The sequence below is a fragment of the Rhinatrema bivittatum genome, chromosome 6 (genome assembly GCF_901001135.1).
Source record: "Rhinatrema bivittatum chromosome 6, aRhiBiv1.1, whole genome shotgun sequence".
Classification (NCBI taxonomy): Eukaryota; Metazoa; Chordata; class Amphibia; order Gymnophiona; family Rhinatrematidae; genus Rhinatrema; species Rhinatrema bivittatum.
Window position 1 is genome coordinate 271,841,957 of NC_042620.1, and position 26,224 is coordinate 271,868,180.

At 43.9% G+C, this 26,224-nt stretch overlaps 1 protein-coding gene across 5 annotated transcripts in view; it reads left to right on the forward strand.

The window, feature by feature from the left end:
• OGT (O-linked N-acetylglucosamine (GlcNAc) transferase) overlaps positions 1-23,426 on the forward strand; it is a 323,288-nt gene extending 299,862 nt beyond the window's left edge. For 4 of the 5 annotated variants that reach the window (XM_029607212.1, XM_029607213.1, XM_029607215.1 and 1 more), the window contains 3 exons: positions 676-979; positions 21,515-21,638; positions 22,064-23,426. In XM_029607212.1, coding sequence (XP_029463072.1) covers positions 676-979; positions 21,515-21,638; positions 22,064-22,238 — 603 coding nt within the window. In that variant the 3' untranslated portion in view covers positions 22,239-23,426. The remainder of the gene's footprint in view (positions 1-675; positions 980-21,514; positions 21,639-22,063) is intronic. The other variant, XM_029607214.1, reaches the window with a different exon arrangement.
• The last annotated feature ends 2,798 nt before the right edge of the window (positions 23,427-26,224 follow it).

Sequence of the window (26,224 nt, forward strand, 5' to 3'; positions counted from 1 at the left end):
TAAAGCAAAATTGCTTACCTTGTAATAGTTGTTATCCCAGGACAGCAGGATGTAGTCCTCACAGAACCCACCCGCCACCCCGCGGAGTTGGGCCTTTTTATTTTTATTATTCTTTTAGCTAAAGCTTTTGCTACATACTAGACTGAAGAGAGACACCTGTGGCAGAGAATATCATAGCATGCTGGGCATGCTCAGTGGCCTCACTGGGGCCAGTCAAAAGTTTCTAGAAACTTTGACAGAAAGTTTTCCCGCCTGGGCTCCGTTCAGTGACGTCACCCATATGTGAGGACTACATCCTGCTGTCCTGGGATAACACCTATTACAAGGTAAGCAATTTTGCTTTCTACCATTTTGCCTGGCATCAACATCAGGTGCACTGAACTGTGTTTTTTGTAAGTCTGTAGATATATATATTGTGAGGGATATACTTGCATATACCCACTGGTGCTATGCATATTAACAAGGGGAAGTGCACTTGTGAATCACAGAAGGCTCAGTCTGTTTAGAGGGGATTTGTTCACATGCCCTATTTCACCACCTCCAAAGCACACTGCACTGAAGACATGCAACCCCTCTGCCCCTCCCTAAAAAAATGCGATGGCAGTTCAACACTTTCTCTCCCTATGATATGCCAGTAATCTTGTAATGTGTTATTTTTAACTGGTTCACTTTCAGATTCTTAAGCGGGTGCCAAACAGCGTCCTTTGGCTTTTAAGGTTTCCTGCAGTGGGAGAGCCCAATATTCAGCAGTATGCACAAAGCATGGGACTTGCACAGTCACGTATCATCTTTTCTCCTGTGGCCCCTAAAGAAGAACATGTTAGAAGAGGTCAACTGGCAGATGTTTGTCTGGATACGCCCCTCTGTAATGGGCACACCACTGGCATGGATGTGCTCTGGGCAGGAACGCCCATGGTCACTATGCCAGGTAAGGAACCGACGGAAAGCTTAATTGTGCTCAACAGGGGTTTTGCTTCAGGTAATTTTACAGGTTATTTGACTTCATTTTTCTTCTTCTTACAATCTTCTTTTTGCTATGATTTTGAATGCAATGGTGTGATTGCTGTTAGCTCACGTGAATACTAAGAAATAAAGATTAACAAACTAGTCATTGGACTGACATGTTGCATTTGTGACTAGCTTTTAAGGGCTGATCGTTTCATCAAGTTGGATTAGAATGGTACTGGTTGGTTTTGTTTACAAAGCTATAAAGGATTGTAAAGTAAAAAGATGGGTATGGTTTGCTAAGGGGCTAGAGTGTTGAACAGCAACAGCAGAATTTGTAGCTATAAAAGGACTAATGCAGGGGTCCCTGAGCTAGGACTTGTGGGCCACATTCATCCCACCAAACCCTTTACTTCTCGTGGCCAAATCAGCCATAGAACAAGGTGTGGGGTTTTTTCTCTTGCCCATGTGTGGTGGTGGGAGAGACATGTATTCTGATGTGTCCACCAACCCCCATCAGCAGAAGAGCAGGTGTAAGTGAGGAGAGAAAGAGGTTGATGGGACGGAAGGAAAAGAAGTGTGTGAGGTGGGAGTGAGGAGTGGAAGGAAGGGGAGGGAAGGAGAAAGCAAGAGGCTATAGGGGTGTGAGTGGGAGATAGTTTGCCCCAAACACATCAGCCTGCCATTCCCCCCCACTTCCCACTTCCGCAGGGGACAGGGATTTGCTGAGGAGGGGGGAGACAGGTGGCAGGGTTACCAACATCATAGTAGAAATATTTCTAACACCTTATCTACTCGGAGTCCCCCCCCAATTCTGCATTTCAAATCACCAAAAGTGCTAAATTCCAAGGGAGAACCTGCTTTCCCCACTCTTCCCCCATCTCTCTGTGATTTGAAATGTCGCATGTAGTCCTTCATCTAAAACATTTGGTGACCACTGGACTAATGGTAAGGAAACGAGTGTCCCTATTAGGTTACGTTGCTTAAAAAGCATTTGAACATTTTAAATGTAAGTGTTTTGTGTTCTTGGATCATTTACGTTCCCTTCTGGTATCCTAATTGTAAAATCATTGATGCAGTTGACTGGCCTGAAAAAATGTTCTATAGGCAGGGCTGGAAAAATTCCAGGAGTCGGGTCACCTGGGTGACTAAACTTCAGAAAAGGAAAGTAACTAAAAATGAGCAAAATAAGAATGAGTCAAGCAAAATGTAAAGGAAAATATTTTCCGTGATGCCTAGGTTTTCTAATATATTTCAACCCCTACCTAAAGGAATGTCACCTTATTCTTCTCTTGGATATTTCCTTGTATTTGTGAAGGTTTATTTTTGTCTTTAACCCTTTGCATTGGATAAACCTTCATCTTTAAAGGAATCTGATTTCAACTCCTCTGTCAATGTAATATATATACTCAGGGGGCAAGCAAGATGGCAATCCTCACAAGGGGGTAACATCTGATGGCACATGGCCTGGAACTTTTATATCAAGGCTTCTAGAACTTTGACTATGCTTCACTGGCTGTTCAGGGGTTTTTTTCCAGCTGTCTTTTTTTGCCAGAATTTATTAGTCATAGGGCCCTATGGTCTTTTTCCTACTCCTCCTAGTGCCTTAGGTAGGTTTTTCAGCTCTTTCCTATATTTCATTTCATCCTTGTGCCTGAGCAGTGCTCCAGCTGCTTGCGATCATTGAATCTTACATTTTTGCTTCATTGATTTTCCATCCAATCATGGATAAGCAAGCCAATGGCTTCAGATGATGCCCCAGGTGTGTGACAGTCATGTCTATCACAGATCCCAGTAATAGATAATGTTGTGCCTAGGTCTCCACATGACATCCAGGGATGTTGCCAGTGCATGACCATGACCACAACCACGAAAGGACATTGTCATCAGTTCCAGCTGGGACAAAGTACTTAAAACTTTGAGAAACTGGCCCATCAGAATTGGCATTGAAGGAATCAATTTTAGAAGATGCACTGGATGCTGTCAATGCATCAGTATCAAGGGAAGCATTGAACTGCCTCAAAATTGAGCATCAAGACCAGAGAGATAGGCCACCTCTTTCATTCTAGCATCGAGCGAAGAAACTTGGTATTGGTCTCCATTGGTGCATAATACTAGGAGCGGATATGTTCTAGTTGTGGCTTTGAATCCCTCAGTGGTCCCTCAGAGGAGAGCTCATTGATGCAGTCTCAGGAACTGCATCAGTCTCCAAGATCAGGTGTCAGCCATTGATCCACGTCTGGTTTCCCAGGAAGACATGGCCATCCCTCCTGCCTCCCACTCAGTGTTTGCATTGGCAGTCTTTGAAGAGATACTGGACAGGAAGATCCAGCAGGCTTTGGACAGGGCGATGCGAAGCCTTGGTGCCTTGGCATGGTGGCATATACAGGCTGAGGTCCATCCACTACTTGAGTCCTTACAGCTGCCTGGCAGCTTTGCACAAGTTTTGGTGCTGATGCTGGTTTCTGGCAGGAGAATTTGCATCAATGGCTGCTGCCGCACTGGTGATTTGTAGTCCACTGAGGGAAGAAGCCTACTCAAGGCACAAAAGTTCCTCAGATTCTAGGCCACAGCAAGCAAGTGCTTCCCTCTCTGAGACCTTGTCTGCGGGATGGGCACCATCTGGGTCTTAACTACCAGCGTACCAGTCAGGATCTGACTCGCAATATTCCTCTGTGTATACTACAGAAGTCTCTGAAAAAGAGGACTTGGCAGGTCTATCTTCTGACACCTTTCCTCCACTAGAGAGAAGAAAGTCTCTTCCAGAGGGCTTTGTTAGACTTGTCCAGAGTATGGCGGAAGCAAGTCCATTGCCACCTTTGGAGGAACAAGATGCTTGGACGACATCTAGCTAAACTAAAATGATAAAGGGGATGGAACATGAGTATCACTGCTGAATTAATTGGATTGGATAAGTTCTTGGAGGAGAAGTCCATTACCTGCTATTAAGTTCACTTAGATAATAGCCACTGCCATTAGCAATGGTTACATGGAATAGACTTAGTTTTTGGGTACTTGCCAGGTTCTTATGGCCTGGATTGGCCACTGTTGGAAACAGGATGCTGGGCTTGATGGACCCTTGGTCTGACCCAGTATGGCATTTTCTTATGTTCTTATGAAAAAGTGACACTTGTTATCTTGTTGTGACTAAATGCATCAGATTGATTGAATCTTGGAGCTTTCATCAGTTCTTTGGAGAAAATAGATATGGCAAAAAAATGATAAAAAACTTACAAAAAATATATATATATAAAGTAAAATGGACCTGAGACCATAAAGAGAGTCTGGTTGATTACCTTGACCCCATGAGTAGTGGTCCTACAAAATTTATGTATCACTTGAAGCTGGACAGCTTGAATAAGTTTATATAAAAGAAATACCAGGTGCACCATCATTTGTGATACGTTGTTTACATTTTGGTTACTGGAATACACTTGTTGTGTTGGAGGGCCTTTTGTGTGATTGAAACTTAGAGCAAAGCCATTGGATGACATTAGATTACATTGGCAGTGTAATGTGTTGTAAATGATTAAAAAAAATAATCGTAGTAGCTGGCTGCTCCTATATTTAGCCAGTAATGGCTAAAGGGCATAAATTTCATTTGTGACATGGATAATGACCCCATAAAGTAGATCCTGAAATATGTTCAATTGCTGCTTTTACTATCTGATCACAGATGTTCTGACCATAATTGTATGCCAACATTGGAGGCTCTGAAAACCCTGTATTTATAGGCATATTACCAATGGCAGTATTTTTAGACATATTAGAATGTTGAAGGACATAAATGTCTCTTTATGATCGTTCTGCTTTATTACAAATATTGGCCAAAATCCAAAAATTAAAGAGCTCTCTGATGGTCCATTATTACTGTAGATAACAGTCTCTCTCAAAATCCTCCTTACTAGACCAGAAGCTTGTTTTTGTATTCCCTTAAGGTTGAGCACATTGTCCGGATCCTTAAAAATTGACTTACTGGTAATCCTGAATTGAATGCAGTAGGATTGAAAACTGGTATTTTAAGAAATTTTCTATCAGTATCTTTATATTCCATTGAGCTATTTAAATAATTAAGTTCTGGAATTTGTTTCCACAGGATGCAGTGAAAGCTATTGATGTAGATGAATTTAAAAAATGTGGACAGTCTATAAACAATTATTATTATTAAAATGAACTTGGGGAAATCCACTGCTTATTCCTGGGATAAGCAGCATGGAATCTGTCTATCCCTTGGGATCCTGCCAGGTACTTGTGACCTGGATTGGCCACTGTTGGAAACAGGATGCTGGGCTTGATGGACCTTTGGTCTGACCCAGTATGGGTCATGGATGATAAGATCTGTTCCCTTACCTATGCAATTTTACTCATCTCCAAAAAGGTAGATTGCAAGAGCTGCCACTGCCTACCTGGAGTGGACTGTCGGGGCCATGGCAACTTTGCTCACCCACCTTTCAGTCCACTTATTCACATGCCAATATGATCTAGACCCAGCCTTCTGGTGGGACAGCAGGTTTGGCTTGTCGTTCTCCATGACATCTATAAGTGATAGAACCAAACCAGTTCTCATATGGCTCATTTTATAATTTTGGATAGTCTTCCTGTGGTTTGGTTTTGGGTTTTTTTTAAAGGAATTTTTACTAACAAAAAACATTTCTAACCCATTGGCTATTCTTTTTCCTCAAACTTTTGTGGAAGAAATCCCTTAGGGAGTCTGTGTGATTCAGTAAACTGCTTGCTTTCAGAGAAAGCAAAGTTGCTTACCTATAATACGTGTCTTCTGAAGACAGCAGTTCACTCATCGCATAATCCTACTCTCTTCCTCTTTTTATTGTTCTCCCCTAGTCAAAACTATTGTGGCAGGTGCAGGAACTACCATGAATGGACAGTGAAGGACCTTTAGGCCTTTTACAAAAGGCTCTGGAAAAATCTGTCAGTTTTGAGCTGAACACAGTCATGATCTTGTGTGTGTGACATGAGCTGCTATCTTCAGAAAATAACCTCTAACATAAACAATTTTGCTTTTCTCACCTATTATCAGATTTTTGTAGCTGTTAATTTTGATATTCGTCTCAAAATTCTTAGCCCTTGCAACACACACCCCCTCCTTCAGTGCATTTGCTTTACAGCTCTTACAGCAGGGCTTCCCAAACCTGTCCTGGGAACAAGATATCCACAATGAATATGCATGAAATACATTTGCATAAACTGGGTCTCAATGATATGCAAATTTCTCATGTATATTCATTGGGGATATCCTGAAAACCCTACTGGCTGTGGGTTCCCCAGGACTGGTTTGGGAAGCATATTACAGCTTTGAAAACAACCAACCACACTGGCATTGAAATCCAACATATGGTTTATTTGATATGTTTGAACATCATCCGTTGACTTGATAAAGGGAGAAGAGCTCTTGAAAACTAGTCTTGTGTGATAGTGCAATATAAATAATTGACATTTATTTCTACCTAATTTAAAGTGTAATTTCGTAGGGTGTAGCCAGATGGACACAGGACCAATGGGTTTATGCACCCCTGCCAGCAGATATATAGAGAGAATCCACTATATAATACAATACACTCTATAATACAATCATATCATGCAAAATGTTTGTTGTGAATGTAGAAACATGACTCTCACTAGACAGAGTTAAAACTAACTAATCACGTTCACTCTCCATACACACCATTAAAAAACATCACGAGACAATGTGACAACTGAATTGTTACAATGTATTACAATGTGTTATAATGTGTTAATTCCTCACCCAACTTGTTAGAATGTTCCCACAATACACAATCAATTTGTTTCTATAATACAATGTATCTTTGTTCAGTTTCCAAAAAATTTTTCAACATTACTCTGCTTTTCTTTGCATATGGGGACTCAAATCACGTCCGTTCTTTCACAAAGGGCGACACATAATAACATTATGTGAAAGAACGGACGTGATTTGAGTCCCCATATGCAAAGAAAAGCAGAGTAATGTTGAAAAATTTTTTGGAAACTGAATAACAAAGATACATTGTATTATAGAAAAAAGTGATGGTGTATTGTGGGAACATTCTAACAAGTTGGGTAAGGAATTAACACATAACACATTGTAACAATTCAGTTGTCACATTGTCTCGTGATGTTTTTTAATGGTGTGTATGGAGAGTGAATGTGATTAGTTAGTTTTAACTCTGTCTAGTGAGAGTCATGTTTCTACATTCACAATAAACATTTTGCATGATATGATTGTATTATAGAGTGTATTGTATTATATAGTGGATTCTCTCACTGTGCATATTGTGTTATGTTCTGAGAGAATAAGAAAAAATGTTCCTGTTGTATTTACCGAGCAGATATATAGAGTCAGGTTTCAAAGCTATCACCCTAGATACACCACTACAGCGCTCTCAGCCCTTCAGTATTTCTCAGTCTCCAGCAGATGCGGACATGTTTTCCCTATGGGGATCGCTGTACCCTTTGGAAGAAGAAATTCTACTTTTAAATTGGAGAAAAGGTTGAGCCCCATTCTCCTGCGATGATACTTAATTGTCCCTCCCCCAGTTGAGAATTCCTGAGGTGATTTGTGAGATCCCTCATAGGTATGCCTTGGTAAGGTAGCCAGTTACCGGCGTGGACTTGGCTGCTGTAGCAGCTGAAAGGCAGCGGGTGCAGGAAGCCGTGCGCAGCAGTGATGGCCAAAGCCCTCTCCCCCCTCACAGCTGAAGACCGTCTCTGTACTCAGCTGGTAAGCACTAGTCCAGATAAGTTTAAAAAAAAAACGGATTTCTCCCGATTTAGAGACATTGGTGGGGTTTCATTAAGACTTTCTCTGGTCTCCTTGTTCAGTGTGCTATACCAACGTCGTTCCCGATCCCGTTGGGGTAAGGGGAAGTGGACTGTTGAGCGGCCCCTGGTGGGCTAGGCCCCGCTTTAGGCTTGGTCAGCATACTGTGTGGTAGGCTGGTGGTGGCGCCATTTTGTGTGCATTTTTGTGCCTGTATTACCCACCATAGAGCTTTGGCACACGTAGTGCATGTCTGAACGTACATACACACACACAACTTACTAAGTGCAGAATACAAGTAAAGCCGGGCACACAGGTTGTGCATGTGCCTCGCTGCAGCCTGCATAGATGCCTGAAATCTGTGTGCATATGATTTTAAGCGCAAGCCTTCTGAACACGCAGTTACCGTTGCCAGTGGCTCTGGCAGCAAAGAAACATAAGCGCCTTTCTCTCTGCGCTGCTTGTCATATTAGGGCTGCACGGTCTGACCTGGATTCTTGCTTATGTCAGCACTGTGAGGAAGCCCAGGGAGAGCTGGTCTCCCTGGATTTTACTAAGGCCAGCTCCTCCCATTCAGAGGATAGGTCAGCCACAGCCTTAACCAGAAGTACCCTGGATCTGAGTAACCCCGGGAGTGGGTCATCCATGGGAAAGGGAAATTTACGGCACTTACCCTAGTACTTCCTGGGCTAGGCATGGACCTGGCTGCCTTCTCAGGTGAAAATCTTTCAAGGTCTTCAAGCCTTTGTACAGGATTGGTCTGCTACCTCACTTGCCCATCAGGACGAAACCTCAGCCAGTAAGCCCTACCTCTCCCAGTTCTATCGGCAGACCTCAAGGCATGCCTTGACTCACCAAGGGTATCCCTGGTAGGGACCCGGACAGCATAGACAAAGAGGAGGATCCAGATTCCTTGGAAGATGGGGAAATCCCTCCCTGGTTTACAACCGTATTGGACCATGTTATAGTTTTTCCATAGAGACGAATTGCCGGCCCTGGTTTCCCAGACCCTGAAGATGCTGGGAGTTCCTGGGGTGGACTCTGTGATGGAACCAAAGAAGAATCCCATTCTGATTTTCCTATGGAAAGCTTGCTACTTTACAGTACTAGAAGCCATCCAGGAGATGATTGACCTGGAATGGGATGCCCTAGAAGCAAGTTTTAAAGGTAGGCGAGCATTAGCTCTATCCCCACTGGATCAGGCAGCAAGAGAACATTTGCATTTCCCTAAAGTGGATGTGCTGGTCTGTGCTGTCTCTAAATGAACAACTATCCCAGTGGAGGGAGGAGTGGCCTTAAAGGATGCGCACATTAGGTGGATGGAGTGCCTCCTTAAACCAGGCCTTTGATACAATAGCGATGACCTTACAGATTGCTTCTTGTTGTACCCTGGTAGCTCATACTTGCCTGCTCCTGTTTCGGGAGGTGGATGACTCAGGGGCGAATTCTAGAGCAGTTATGGAACCCACCGCCTTTTTAGCTGATGCAGGCTTGGACCTAGTCCGTACCTTGGCCAGAAGAGTGGCCTCACTGTTGGCGGCCAGAAGTCAGCTATGACTGTGGAATTGGTCAGCAGACACAACCTCTAAAGCAAATCTCACAACGATGCCCTTTAAAGGAGCACTCCTCTTCAGAAGCAAATTAGAAAAGCTGGCAAGAAAACGGGGTGAATCTCCAATACCCCAGCTACCAGAAGATAAGAGAAAGCAGTTACAGTGCCTCTCGCTCATGAGGGGTCAATCCAGGGGCTCAGAAACTTGACATTTCAGAGGTCTTGGTTCTTTGGGAGGTTTCAGTCCTTTCGGAGTCGGCAGCCCAAGAGACTCATCTCGAATCCCCCAATGAAGTTTTGCTGACCCACCCTTGGAACAAGGAGAAAGGGGGGTCGACTGTCTCTCTTCTACCAATGGTGGGTCGAGATCACTTTGGACAAACGGGTACTGGAGGTCATACGAGAAGGATATGCACTAGAATTTCGTAGCACTCCTTGGGACATATTCATGATATCTTCTTGCCACTCCCAGCATAAGAAGCAGGCAATGGAGACTACCCTGTTAAGGCTCTTCAGGATGAGGACTATAATCCCAGGACCTGCGCCTCAGGAAAATCCGGGGCGTTATTCCATTGTACCCAGGATGAAAGGTTCCATTCGCACCATCCTGGACCTCAAGAGTGCCAACTGACATCTACAAGTGATTCATTTCTGCATGGAAACCCTACACTCCGTGAAAATGGCCGTACAATCAGGAGAGTTCTTAAGCTCCTTGGACCTATCCAAGGCCTACCTATATATTCCAGTCTGGCAAGAACATTGTTTCCTATGCTTTGTGGTTCTGGGTCGCCATTATCAATTCTGAGCATTGCCCTTTGGCCTGACCACTGCCCCCAGAACATCTTCCAAGATATGGTGGTTGTAGTGGCAGCATTGAACAAAGAGGGAATCCTGGTGCACCCGTACTTGGATGACTGGTTGATATGGGCAAAGTCCATGGAAGAATCTCCAGATGACCAACAGGGTGACCACCTTGCTTCAGGAGCTCAGTTGGGTTGTAACATGGACAAAAGCAGTCTCAAACCCTCCCAGTCCTTGGAATATGTGGCAGTCCAGTTCAACACCAAGCAGGGCAAGGTCTTCCGCCCGACCACATGGATAAGGAAGTTGATGTCCCAAGTGCGTCTGTTGATGAACACAATATGCCAGACAGTGTGGAGCTATCTTCAAGTCCTCTGATGGCGGCAACCTGGAAGTAGTGCCATGGGCGAGGGCACACATACGGCCACTTCAGTGCTCCCTGCTGTCACATTGGAACTATTCAATTTGCCTCCAATTACCAATGGAAGTATGCTCCCTGCTCCAGTGGTGGCTGCAGGAAACTCATCTGGACAGGGATGTACCCCTGTCCCCTCCGAACTGGCTGGTCCTCACGACATACGTGAGCCTCTGGGGCTGGGGAGCTCACCATCAGGAGCTTGACAGCCCAGGGGCGTTGGACCAAAGAAGAGGCTCTCTGGAACATAAACCGCCTGGAAGCCCAAGCAGATTGGCATGTCTACAATTCAGCCATATACTCCAGGGTCAAGTGGTCCATGTAATGTTGGACAGTGCAACCACAGTAGCCTAAATCAAGCACCAGGGTGGAACCAAAAGCCAGCAAGTGTCACAGGAGATGTATTTCCATCCGTTCCATAAGGAGATCTATCTACAGATGATCTCAGCCTCCCATATCACAGGAAAAGACTATTTCAGAGCAGACTTTCTAAGTAGGGAGAGTCTGGATCCAGGAGAATGGGCATGTCGGCCAAAATCTTTCAGCTTGTAGTAGATCGCTGGGGTCTCCCGTCTATCAACCTGCTGGCTGCATCTCACAATGCAAAGGTTCTCCAGTTCTTCAGTCGCAGAAGAGATCAGTTGACCCTGGGGGGATCGATGCTGTTGTTCAGACTTGGCCGGAAGAGGAGCTGCTATATGCCTTCCTTCTGTGGTCATTCACAGAATCGAGTGCCACAGGGAATTAGTCCTACTAGTAGCTCCAGATTGGCCCAGGTGTCCGTGTTATGTGGACAATGCAGAAACTCCTTGTGCCTCTCACTGCAAGGGACTTGCTACAGCAGGGACTGCTCCTTCACAAGAATCTGACTCGATTCTGTCTTACGATCTGGCCCTTGAGAGGGTTCGCCTGATGAAGCAAGGATATTCGGCAGCAGAAATTGCCACCTTATTCTGCGCGCAAAATTCTCTACGTCCCAGCATATGTGTGGGTGTGGAGAGTATTTGAGGCCTGGTGCGAGGAACGCGGTGTTTCCCCTTGGAAGGTCAAAATCCCACTAATTCTGGAATTTATGCGGATGGCTTGAATAAAGGTTTGACCCTTAACTCCTTGAAGGTCCAGATAGCGGCTCTCTCCTATTTCAGGGCAATGTGAATGGAACCCGCCTGTCTGCTTATCTGGAAATGGCCCATTTTCTGAAAGGGGTGAAGCACCTCCGGCCACCCCTACGGTGGCCGGAGGTGCTTCACCCAGGAATTTGTGGAATCTTAATCTAGTATTGGACTTTTTGGCAGGGCCTTCTTTTCAGCTGCTGTGCAGTTTTTTTTCTTGCATTTATTAGCCACCAAGAACACTATTTTCAGGGTTATGTCCACATTGCATCTCTGAACTACAGGCATTGTGTCGGGAACCGTTTCTCCGTTTGACTCCAGGAGCATTACAGCTTTGTACCGTTCTATCCTTTTTGCCCAAGGTAGTCTCGGAGTTTCACTTGAATCAGTCCATTTTGTTGCCATCCCTAGATAAGCAAAAGGATGCAGAAGAATATCGCCGCCTCCTCCACCATTTGAATGTCAGTAGGCTTTTGGTGCAGTATCTGGAAGTTTCAAAACCGTTCCGAAAGACAGATCACCTGTTTGTTCTTCACGGTGGAAAGAAGCAGGGCGAACCAGCTTCACGGGCTACCCTAGCTCGCTGGATTAAGGAAGTGGTCACAGGAACCTATGTGGAGGCAGGAAAGCCATTACCCCTTCAAGTTAAAGCTCATTCCACTAGGGCTCAGGCAGTCTCATGGGCGGAAGCTAGACTGCTGTCTCCCCTCGACATCTGCCGAACAGCGACATGGTCCTCCTTGCACACCTTCTCCAGGTTCTATCGCCTAGAGGTTCAGGCCCGGGAGGATGCAGCCTTTGCAAGGGCAGTGTTAACCAGACCGCTGGCAACCTTGCACCCCAATCGGGAGTAGCTTTTGTACATCCCATTGATCCTGAGTCCATCTGGCTACATGCTAGGAAATGGAGAAATTACTTTCCTGAGAATTTTGTTTTCCTTAGTGTAGGCAGATGGACTCAGCATCCTGCCCAAGAACGGTGCCAAGGATTCTCCCGTGGAGTGTTTATAGCTTCCAAGAAATTACGGGTAAGCCCCCAATATCCAGTCCCTAGATCAGGGATTCTATAATCTTACTGGGATTCAGTGTCTGAGTACAGTTAAGGTTATCCGTTTTTAATAATTTTTTTTCAGTAGTATGTCCACAGTGGCTTTTGAAGAGAATATGAAAGGCTGAGGTCACTGCAGGGGGTGTATCTAGGATGATGTCAGCTTTGAAACCTGACTCCATCTCCATCTGCTGGCAGGGAAGCCTAAACCCATTGGTCCTGAGTCTATCTGGCTACAGTAAGGAAAATGAAATTATCACAAGTTATTTCTTCATTTCATAAAAGATGTTTCTGGATAAATATTGAAAGATTAATTGTTTAAACATTTTTTAAAAGAAAACTAGAAACTAAAGTATTGTTTTAGGACACTGTTCACCTATATGATCCTCTAAGTATTTTTATGAAATCACACTGTTGGGTCATCAGATTTGTGGTATTGAAACCAAAGAAGCTTCCTAAGTTAGAATTCCTTTTCTTTTGTTCCACCACAACTAGAGGAACTTTCTTTGCTTTCTCTATTCTAAAGAATAGTTTAAGTTCAAATTCAAAACATTTCCCAGTTAGATTTAAATAGTCTTCCAGTGGGCTGGTGGGATGGAGGCTTCAATACTTTAACCTACTATGGTGTTTGATAAAAACAGACCGTTGTATGTTCAAGATCATACAGTAGGAGAATGCTGTTTGAATTTCAAATCTTGTTAATCAAAGAATCACTCAAATGTAAACAAAAATGTCAAATCCTCCAGCAAGAACTGTCAGCCCTCCTTGCTGCAATTGTGGTGGAGCTACTAGTTCCAATACCACAAAAGAACACACGATTCTACTCCCAAGTATTTCTTCATTATAAAAATAACACAGGTAATCTCTCCCATCTTGGACCTCAGATCTCAACAAACACCTAAAGAAACATTCAGGATGACCTCTTTGAAGACCATTCTCTCTCAGTGAGAGATCAACAACTGGCTAACTACTCTAGACCTCAAATATGCTTGCATGTGTGACTACACATATATATCCCAATTCACAAAGTTCACAGAAAATTTCTGTTTCATTATAGCCAGTGAGCATTACCAGTGTCGCATTCTCCCTTTCGGCCTCTCCACAGCACCCAGTATGTTCATAAAATGTCTTGCAATGTTGTTCATCTTCAATATATTTGTCTTTTTGAATATAAATAACTGGCTCTTATCCAGCCATAATCTTCAAGAAGCTCATTCTTCCATGCTCTGTACAATAAATATCCCTTAGTCCATAGGGTTCATCAATTTCACAAAATCCAATATGGAACCAACTCATATAATAGACTTCATAAGAGCCTGGTGATACTACAGAAGGAAAAGCATTTCTCCCTTAGAGGGTACACAAATGGACTAAGATGATTCTAAACCTTTCGTATCAAGCAAATTTCTGCCCATTTCTTAATGAAAATTGTGGGACATATGGCACCAATGATTTGTTATACATTTTTCATGTCTCACTATGAGTCTCAATGGAACTAGTACCTATAACTAGCATTTATATATAGCATTTTAATCCATTCTCTGGCATAGTGGCTGGATCCTTCAAATCTGCTGGGAGGTCAGTTTCTTTCACCAGTTTCAACTTAAATAACCACAGATGCCTGCAATAAAAGATGAGGATCATATCTGAACTACCTTGGATCTCAAGGAACTTTCGCCACAGAAAAGATTACTCTCAACTCTAGGCCATTTCTGTGAAGCAATCTTCAATGCTATGCATATTCATTCCCTGGTTAAAAGGGAGAATGGTGTTCATCCAAACAGATAACTGATCTATATCAACAAGGAGGAATAGGCTTTTTCAGTCTGGCAAGAGGCATGCAAGAAATGGACATTGGCAGTTTCCCAAAGAATGTATGTTAGTTATCTATCTCGCTGGAAATCAAAAGCATATAGCAATCACACTAAGTCACCAACTACAACCACACGAATGGTTATTGGGTCAGCAGCTAGCATGGGAACTGTTTCAACTTTTGGGTACTCTGCAGTGCCATTCAAAAACATTCCCACCTACTGTTCCAAGAATCCACCAAAGAATATTTTAGCAATTGATGCTTTTTCAATCCCATGGAATCGAGGGCTTCTTTATTTGTTCCCTTGATTCCACTTACAGCCATTCAAAAATTAAGAGAATAAGGTCTGATTTTGATAGCCCCTTTTTGGCCATGTCAAATTTGATTTCCGTGGCGTCAGTGCCTAGTTCTTCAACAGCCAGTAACATTTGAGAATATTCCCATCCTTTATCACATAGTTCAACAAGAATCTCCTCCTTCTCAACCATCAGTCTTTGGCTCTGATTTCATAATGTTGAAAGTCAGCAAGTCTTTCCTATGCAATTGCCTACTGAAGTGAGTAAAGTTGTTCTAGCATCAAGAAAATGCTCTACAAGAAGATTGCACAACTTTTAAATGGGAAAAAAAACTAACTGGTGCTGGAGTCAATCGGGACTTTTTTAAATGTTTGAGCTTCTAGCAACGGTAGAACTAAAACTCCTTGTTATGATCTGCCTCACCCCCGACGCCACCAGCTCTTGAATGCGGCTAAAGCTGCCATAGCCAGGTCCCCACAGCAAGGGACATTGCTGCCTCCTAAACAGCCATCTTTTTTTAGGCACGCACATGTGCCTGATGTCCCAACATTTAATGGGTCCATGATGTGAACTCAGCCACAGTGTGCTTTGATGACATCACTGGCTTCCAGTACTTAAGGCATCTCCTGAGGAGCAGCAAAGAGTCTCCTGCAGCCGCAGTGTGTGTTGCTCCTGATTCCTCTTTGTCTTACATTCCTGATTCCTGCTCTCCAGCCTGTCTTGTCCCCTTCTTCTTGTCTCGTCTGCCCTAGGCACCCGCCAAAGTCCTGCAGAACCCAAGGGCTCAACCTGCAGAGGAGGCAGCTGGTAAAAGTGAAGCTCCAGACTGACCCACTACAGTGTGCGTACGTCAGCTGCCAGCATTGGCCTCAAATTTTTGTCTACAAAGCTGCGTCTACTATGCCGCAGCATAAAGGGCTCACGTCCACTCCACTCATTAGTTTGCATCCATAAGCTTGGTGGATTTGTCCCAGGCCTCTGTCATTGCCGGGCTAGCTAACCAGGTACAACTGCAGCAAGATCAACTGAATACTATGATCAGGTATCTTCGGGGCATGGCTACCCTTCCAGCTCCTTCGGCCACAGCTCTAACATCTCCAATGCAGCCTGCTACCTCCACATTTCATATATCTCCACCTCCAAGATATGAGGGGGATCTCACCAAATGTAGAGGCTTCCTAAACCAATGTTTGATGCAATTTGAATTACAAGCACCTCTCTTCCCATCTGATCACACCAAGATTACCTATATCCTGTCCTTGCTGTGTTGTTCTGCTCTAGCCTGGACTTCGTCCCTATGGGAGAGAGAGGACCCACTCCTTGGAGACCTGAACAACTTCCTTAGGGAGTTTCATTTAATTTTTGATGAGTCCAGTCAAAAGTCGTCCATGGCCTTAGAACGTCTTCAAATTAGATACGGCTCCCAGTCTGTTGGAGAGTACGCAGTTAAGTTTCATATGCTGGCATCTGATCTGTAATGGGACAGTGACAGCTTAATAGCAATCTTCAGGCAAGGGCTATCGGAGCGAATTAAAGAAGAGCTGGCTGGCCAGGATCTGCCTGATAATTTGGAGGGTCTTATAAATCTGGCCATATGTCTGGACCTCAAATTCCAAGACCCAGCCTCGAGAGGGTTCTCGTTCAGCATCCTTACTCCTAACTTCTAGTGCTCAGTGGTACCCAGGTCACCGCCTGGATCGGCATCTGTATCAGAAGAGGCTATGCAAGCAGATTGCCTTAAGTTATCTGCAGAAGAAAAGCAGAGATGCCGATGCTTCAGCTTAAGTTTATATTGCGCAGCACTATAGGCACTTGTCAAATTATCTGGCCAAGCCAAGAAAATCCAGGACCTAGGTCTGGTGAGAGAAACCACCCTAGGTCGACCAAGGATCTCTCCCCAAATTCTAGTACCTGTACATCTTTCAGAGACCCTCACGTGGTCACCCAGGCTGTTCTTGATATCATTGTTGGAAGCAGTTTCATTCACGAGTCCTTGGTGCATCATTGTGGGATCCTGACTGTTCCGCTGGACACAGTACTTAAAATCTCGTCTGTTTATGGGGAACTCTTACCAGGGCTACCGTTCCGCTCAAAAGCAGACTGCCTCCTACACGGTGAGTAGATCAGTCTCTACGTGCTGCCCAAAACGGTCATCTCAGTTATCTTGGGCTGACCTTGGTTCATAGTACATGAGCTCCACATCAACTGGGGCACTCTTCAGCTTTCCAAATGGAGCTCATGCTGCCATGAACAATATCTTGCCAAGGTGTTTCCTGTCATGCACATCGCACAGTCACCCCAGAGCCACCAAGCCTGCCACTGCAAGTATTCAGAGTATGCTGATGTCTTCAGTATAAAGCAGGTGGAGGTCCTGCCTCCACATAGTTCCTACGACTTATATAGATCTGCTTTCAGGAAAATTTCCACCCGGGAGTAGAATCTACCCACTCTCTGAGATCGAAAACATATTCAGATATTTTAAAGAAAACCTAGATAGAAAGTTCATTCACCTTTCCTCATCGCATGCCGGGGCCGGCTTCTTTTCCGGGGGGGGAATGATTCCTTATGCTTGTGCATAAATTACTTTGGACTCAATGTTATTACCAAGAAGAACTGATATCCTCTTCCACTGATCACAGAACTCTTTGACTCAGAGGGACATAGGTGATTAGGATCTGAGAGGGAGACAAATGGAAGACTACTTTTAATACCCAAGATGGACATTATGAATACTTGGTGATGCCCTTAAGATTATGCAATGCCCCTGCATTCTTTCAGTTTATGGCTAATGAATTTTATTGTGACTTGCTGTACGCCTGTGTGGTGGTATATCTGGACAATATCCTAGTGTTTTCTAAATACCTACCAGAACATCAAGATCATGTGAGGCAAGTGCTCCAGAGGCTTTGTGAACACCACCTATTTACAAAATTAGAAAAATATACTTTTGAACAGGAGGCATTTCCTTTCCTCTCTTACATCATTTCCCAACAAGGCCTATGTAAGGATCTGAAAAAGCTGAAAACAATCCTGAAATGGCCTGAGCCCATGGGGCTCAAAGTTTTGCAGCGCTTCCTCAGATTCGTGAACTTTCTACTGGCAGTTCATTTATGGCTACTATGTTGACCATGCCGCTTACTGCCCTTACGATAAAGGATTCAGACACCAAGAATTGTACGAACAATGCCATACAGGCCTTTCAGCATCTCAAATAGAAATTTACCCATGATCTGTGCCTGAACCATCCTGACCCCCCCCCCCCCCCCAAGCCATTTATACTGAGGGCAGATACTTCTCTCAGGGTAGGGGCTGTCCTCCTACAGCACAACCACCATGGAATGCTCGTGACCTGCTATTTTTCTAAAGGTTTTACTTCTGAAGAGAGGAATTACACCATTAAAGATAGAGCTGCTAGCAGTGAAGCTAACCTTGGAGGAATGGCAACATCTGCTAAAAGGGGCCAGGCACACTGTGACTATCTACACAGACCATACAAATGTAGAATGCTTGGCACAAGTGCAACGATTGTACCTGCGGCAAGCACTCTGGTACAATTCAACAGTTTTAATTTTGAACTGCAACATCGACGGGCAGATCAGACGGACCAATGCCCTCTCACGTTCCTTTGATCCTGAAGGCGCCCTGGAGTCTCTACAACATACTATTGATCTTGCCAGAGTCATGGTCAGGTCTGAAATTTCATTTTTTATTTCCTTCAGAACCATGGGGTGTATACATCCAGTCCAGGTGATTTACTACTCTTCAGTTTGTCAGTCAGGCCTACCACATCTTCTAGGTTCACCGTGATTTGATTCAGCCCATCTGAATCATTACCCATGAAAGCCTTCTCCAGTATGGGTATCTCCCCAACATCCTCTTCAATAAACACCGAAGCAAAGAAATCATTTAATCTTTCCGCGATGGCCTTATCTTCTCTAAGTGCCCCTTTAACCCCTCGAACATCTAACGGTCCAACTGACTCCCTCACAGGCTTTCTGCTTCAGATACTTTTAAAAAAGTTTTTGCTGTGAGTTTTTTGCCTCTATGGCCAACTTCTTTTCAAATTCTCTTAGCCTGTCTTATCAATGTCTTACATTTAACTTGCCAACGCTTATGCTTTATCCTATTTTCTTCGGTTGGATCCTTCTTCCAATTTTTGAATGAAGATCTTTTGGCTAAAATAGCTTCTTTCATCTCACCTTATTTAATCATGCCGGTAATCGTTTGCCTTCCTTCCACCTTTCTTATTACATCTGGGCTGTGCTTCTTGGATGATATTTTTTAACAATGACCACGCCTCTTGCACACTTTTTACCTTTGTAGCTGCTGCTTTCAGTTTTTTCTCACTATTTTTCTCGTTTTATCAGTTTCCCTTTTGAAAGTTTAGCACGAGAGCCATGGATTTGCTTACTGTCCCCCTTCCAGTCATTAATTCAAATTTGATCATATTATGATCACTATTGCCAAGCAGCCCCACCACTGTTACCTCTCTCACCAAATCCTGTGCTCCACTGAGAATTAGATCTGGTCTGTTCCAGAACTAATTGCTCCATAAAACTGTCATTTATTCCATCCAGGAACTTTTATCTCTCTAGCATGTCCCAATGTTACATTTACCCAGTCAGTATTGGGGTAATTGAAATCTCCCATTATTACCGCACTACCAATTTGGTTAGCTTCCCTAATTTCTCTTATTTCACTGTCCTTCTCACCATCTTGGCCAGGTGGACGGCAGTATACTCCTTATCACTATAGTCTTCCCCAACACACAAGGGATTTCTACCGATCAAGATTTGATTGTGCATTTAATTTCATGCAGGATGTTTATCCTGTTGGACTCTGCCATCCCGGACATAAAGCGCTACACCACCTCCCGGGTGCTCCTCTCTGTCATTGTGATATAATTTGTACCCCTGTATAGCACTGTCCCATTTGCTATCATCCTTCCACCATGTGTCTGAGATGCCAATTAAGTCTGTCATTCACTGCTATACATTCTAATTCTCCCATCTTGCTGCTTAGACTTCTGGCATTAGCATACAAACATTTCAAAGTTTGTTTTTTGTTTGTTTTTTCATTCTGCTTGATAGGGATAAGTTAGAATATTTTAGCTCAGGTGAGTTTTTAGTTACAGGCACTTGGACTACTTTTCTAATTATTGGAACCTTGCTGTCAGGGTGCCCTAATTCTAATGCGTCATTAGTATCCTTTGAAGATACCTCCCTCCGATCCATGCGCTGCTGAGCGACTGTCTGCTTTCCCCTTTGTTCTAGTTTAAAAGCTGCTCTATCTCCTTTTTAAAGGTTAGCGCCAGCAGTCTGTTTCCACCCTGGTTAAGGTGGAGCCCATCCCTTTGGAAGAGACTCCCCATTCCCCAAAAGGTTCCCCAATTCCTTACAAAACTCAGTCCCTCTTCCTTGTACCATCTTCTCATCCTCACACATTGAGACTCCGGAGCTCTGCCTGCCTCTGGGGACCTGCACATGGAACAGGGAGCATTTCAGAGAATGCTACCCTGGAGGCTCTGGATTTAAGCTTTCTACCTAAGAGCCTAAATTTGGCTTCCAGAACCTTCCTCCCACATTTTCCTATGTCGTTGGTGCCCACATGTACCACGACAGCCGGCTCCTCCCCAGCACTGTCTATCCTATCTAGGTGACTTGTGAGATCCGCCACCTTCGCACCCGGCAGGCATGATACCAAGTAATCCTCATGCCCACTAGCCCACCCAGCTGTCTACATTCCTAATAATCGAATCACCAACTATGAAGGCCGACCTGACCCTTCCCTCCTGGGCAGTAGGCCTTGGAGAGACATCCTCTGTGTGAAAGGACAATGCATCACCTAGCAGGATCCTTTCCTGCTGCACCAGGTTGATGCTCTCAGATTATGAGACAGTGCCGCCATGGGGGAATCAATCACGAAAGGAAATTTACCGGTAAATGATGAAAACCCCAACTAGGAATGCTATCGGTGATAGACTGAGAGGAACCCCAGCGTCAAATGTCGAAAAAAAAAAAAACACAAAAAGAAGTGAAAGAAGAAAACTTTCCAAAATAGGCCAAAAAGGCCAAGACTAGAGCTCACCAACCACGATGCTACAGCTACACAGACTGGAGAGGGACCCCGCGTGGACACATGGTATAGGGCAGTGCTGAGCATGCTCAGTTTGTAAAACTTTGACAGACGTTTTCTGTGTCAGGGCTCCATCTGATGTCGTCACCCATTGTGAGGACCACCATCCTGCCTGTCCTCGGAGTTCCCTGTATCAGGAGTATCATTTTCCTTGTGAATGATCAGTTCCCTCCTCCCCAGATGCAGCATCCCCAGCCCCAGCTGATTCAGGAATTGAGCCAGGATCTTCTGCCCAAGTTTGCTATTAAAACTTCCACCCCTCAGCCAAAAGGCTACCAGCTTCCCCTTAAAGTTGCTGACAGTGAACAACTGACAGCTGCTGTATCTTGTGCGCCAAGTGCTAAAAGTTAGACCTTGACATTTAGGAGCTTTTCTTTTGGTGAATACATCAAATGACCCATCATTGTGACTCCCTGGAAAACACCTGCATGCTGATATTACCCATCAACCTATTTTGATTGGTGCTGACTAATTGAGTGGTTTATAATCTGTGTATCTGTGCTGAATGTAGTGGTATTTCCCTTTCTTTGCTTTCCCTTTTTTATTTTTATCTAATATACTTTGTATTTGATAGGACCAGAGATCATTCTTACTGTCCCTACTCATTCCTCCTTTGCATCTAGGAGAAACACTTGCTTCTCGAGTTGCTGCCTCCCAGCTCACCTGCCTTGGGTGTCCTGAACTTATTGCTAAAAATAGACAGGAATATGAGGATATTGCTGTGAAATTGGGAACAGATTTGGAATAGTAAGTAACCAGCATACTTGGAGGGAGGGATATCTTTTAAGGAACATGCAGTGAAACTGTGTAATGAGGCTTTGTGGGTTAGAGGGAGGAATGGTATTGAGCCCACTGGGAACAGGGAAATATCTACACTAACTGCAAGTAATCTGCTTTGAAGTGCCTGAAGAAGACTATAAATTAAATATTAGAAAATATTACTGGCATCCTGGGGCTCTGAGTTTATAAGATTTAATGTTCTCAGAGCTCCCCTCCAGCATTTACTTTGTGGTCTGCCTTATAAGCATGGGCTCTACCATTGTACTGAAAGCATGCACAGGTACTTATGTTCTTATGTACAGTTCATAAGACGTTTTTCAGCTATTTGTTTTAACAGAGTTTTAAAATCTGAGTCTGTATCTCTTCTCTAATTGGGGGATGTTTTTGTTTAGTCTGAAGATGATTCGAGCAAAGGTCTGGAAACAACGCATATCCAGCCCCCTCTTCAATACCAAGCAGTATACCATGGACCTGGAGCAGCTTTACCAACAAATGTGGGAACATTATGCTGCTGGCAACAAACCTGATCATCTAGTCAAGACAGTGGACACCACAGACTCGTCATAAACAACTGCATGTGCATGTGAAAGAGTATGGGGATTGTGACACCTGGAGCTGCAAAGGAAATAATGGAGTTATTTCCATTTCAACCATCTTGGATTTTGTGATAGTCATTATCTAATGGTAAAATAAAGAGCACAGTCTTGAGTTGGTACAGTGAGTTGGACTCTCCTGTGATGGAATCCAGCTGCTACACACTTGGCTCATCACTTCATTCGGGGTTTATTTCTGAATACGTCTTTTTGTTGAGTTGATTTTAAGCAGTTTCACTGGAACACACTCCCTGTGAGGTATGCGGACTCCCAGCAAATTATGTTTTCATGAACTGAGTCCTTTGTTTATATGATTTCTCTCTTCCTCTGTTTGGAATATGAGCTTTTTAAGTGTTTGATTTCAGGTATCTGTATGAGTGTGTGTATATTTATGTGTGTATGTGAGAGATATATTCCCTGTCTCTTAAAATTGTGCAGACTGAAAAAAAAAAACAGATTTGGAAACCTCATTAACTGGTGAATAGTCTTTTTATAGGTTTTATAAACCACTTATAATCCCTTCTTACTGTTTACTTACTGCTTGACATCTGCTGTTTTCAAACTCTCCTGTATTGATTTAATGTTAATTTCACTTCTGAGCAGTTTTTCCATTGCACATAATGGACTCCTTGAACAGCAGCATCTATTACCAAGGAAGGAAAGCTCAATTCCCAAATAAACTATAACCAGAGTATCAAAAACCCTGCAAGAAATAATTCAATACATGACATTTTTTGACAGAAAAAAGATAAAATTTTATTTGGTATGGCCCAGTGTATTTGCTGCCAGTTCTTAGGGCTGCTAACTAGTCTGATTTTTGGAAAATCTGCAATGTATGCATTCATAGATTTCTATACCCATGGTCGAAGAATGAAGTAAATTGTATATTTTGGTTATCAAAAAATCAGATTTGGTTGTAACCTTCAAAGGACTATATCAAATATCCCTGGTATATTCCATTTTCTAGTGTCTCCTTCACTTTCTTTCTCTGATATTCTCTATGTGCTGGAAAGTGGAACTTTTAAAAATTTCTGTTTACATAGCTTTGAAATTTAAGTAGTTCTGTTCTTGTATTCCATTCAGCAGAAACAATCAGAGGTAAGTGTTTGCTTGGATTTGAGTTGGTAAATTTATGCTCATTAAAAGATGATTCTGCCTTAAACATATACAGTGTCATTTTTTCCCCAAGATGTAACTGAACACTTTGCAAGTTGTGATACCTTTTCTCTGAAGACAAGCAAATACCCTGTCACGAGTGATGTCATTGATTCAAGCGGAGAAAAGTGTTCTAGGAAGTTCTAAAATTTGAACTGAACATATTGTCTCACAGCATGTTGTCTCACAGCATGCCACATTTTCTATTTTTCTATCAAGACAAATGAACATTACTTTGATTCCTTATATTCAATCTTATTTCAAGGCTCTTTTAGCTTTTTAGAGTATTTTCAGTTCCATTTTGTATGCCTCAGCTTTTCTGTCTTTTGGCCTAGTATCAGCTCCATGAGTATTTATACAATCTCTAACAATTTTCATATTTCTCTGAGGGCAGGCAGGATGTATTCCTCACACATGGGTGATATCAGATGGAGCCTGGTCCGGAACTTTGATCTCAAAGATTCTAGAACTTTCAGACATGCCCTACTGAGCATGTGCAGCTGTAGTTATCACCCTGCCCCCTAGGCAGAGTCCCTCAGTCTTTTTCCACGGAGCCGTGAGGTTGCGGAAGCCATGTGTGTCACAGTATTCAGCTTTGTTCTCTCCTCACAGTTGTTGTAATTGATCTTTTCTAGAGCTACAACTGTTTTTCTTTCCATTACCTTGCAGTAGTTTCTTTTTTCCTCTTTCCACTATCTGCCAGCCGCATATTATCTCTAATCCCAGGACAAGCGGGATGCTAGTCCTCACATATGGGTGACATCAGTAATGGAGCCCTATATGGAAAAACGTCTGTCAAAGTTTCTATGAAACTTTTGACTGGCACCCAGAGTGCCTATTGAGCATGCCCAGCATGCCATGATATTCCTGGCCACAGGGGTCTCCCTTCAGTTTTCTTTTTTCCGCGGAGCCGTTAGCCTCGCGGTTAGTAGGAGTCCTGTGGGAATTTCTCCACAAATTCAAACTTTTCAAAAAAAGTTGGAAAAACTGTAGCCGCAAGGGTCTCCCTTTAGAGTACCATCGCGGTAAGTTTTTCATTTACTTCGCGGTTCCGCACCGATTTTTTGACCGTTTTTTCCCAGTCCACGGTCGTCGACGGCTGTCCGACCTAAAAATGGCTTAGGGATTCAAAAAGTGCCCTAAGTGCACTAGAAATATGTCTATAACGGACCCCCACCAAGATTGTGTTCTCTGTCTTGGTGAGAACCACGATGTCAGAGCCTGCTCCTTGTGTGCCGCCATGACATCGAAGGGACGTCGACTCCAGATGGAGAAGATGGAACAGCTCTTCAAAATTCAACTGTTACCCACAGCATCATCCTCTACGCAATAGTCTCCGGCTGGATCGATTCGTAAGGTGGTGCTAAAGAAACGAGTCCCAGGTGAGTCGGGAGACACTTTTATTTCCTCCCCCTCTCCATGCATCGACATCAGGAAGCGAAAAGGCCAAAGAAAAAGAAAAACATCGGCATCGAAGGCCGCACACATCTACCATCGATCCGATACCCGTAGTGCCATCTGAGACGGAATCGACTGCTAAGAAACCTCGGTTGGACGTGCAGGCTCCAGAGCCTTCGATACCAGGGCGATCCCCACCGATACCGGTGCAGGGAACCGTACCTCCTCAGGGCCCTGAGGAGGTACCGGCATCGCCACTACCGCCTCCCCCCATGGCTGCTGTGATCTTACCATCCATGCGGGCGGAACTTGACGTTTATATTCGTCAAGCGGTACGAGACGCATTCCTCGATGCGATACCGAGGCCACAACCATAGACACCAGCGATGCCATCGACGCTGATTCCGGTACCGACGGATATTTTGCCCTCGATACCGATGTCACCCGGCCATTCCGGCACCGATGCCGTCGATGCCGATTCAGACACCAGCACCGAGGAAACCATCGATGCCGATTCCAGAGGTCTCTATTTTTCAACCTCTGATGGAAAAGTTGGATACCCTAATCCAGGCCGTATCCAAGAAGCCTCAAGACACCGATGAAGGCACGATTCCAGAACCAATACCTGGTCCCTCTGGTATGTTCCACCTCGGAATCCACAATCTCCAAGGTTTTCCTTCCATGCCATCGATGCCTTTCAGACCATCAGGTCATCCAAGGACACTGGAACTGATTCTGATACAGATGTCTCTACAGACAAGGAAATGCTATCTGAGCCATTCACCTCCAGAAGATAGGAGAAAGTCACCTCTGGAAGATCTCTCTTCTCCAATTTTGTAAAAGACATGTCGGAGACCATACCTTTTCAGCTTCTCTCTGAAATTGACTCCAGACAGAAAACATTAGAGGTCCTACAGTTTGTAGATCCACCAAGGAAATACTTGCTGTACCTGTACATGAGGTACTTCAGGAACTCATGTACAGATTGTGGGAGACATCCTGGGATCAGTGGCATCAGTTAATAAAAAAGCAGATGCTACATACCTCATCCAGCCAATCCCTGGATTTCAAAAATCTCAACTACCTCACCAGTCGGTGGTAGTTGAGTCAGCCCAGAAAAAGGCAAAAAGACTCAAGACATGTGCTTCCACGCCACCAGGAAAGGAAAATCGATTCCTGGATAATCTAGGTAGAAAAATTTTTCAAGGAGCTATGTTGGTTTCCAGAATAGCTACTTATCAGCTATTCATGAACCAATATCAACGCAACCTATTGAAGCAGGTCGACTGCCTTACCCATGATCTTCCTGAATATCAAGAAGTATTCACAACTCGTGCATAAAGGCCTAGAAGCAGGCAAGCACGAAGTCAGGGCTACATACGACAGCTTTGAAACTGCTTCTCGACT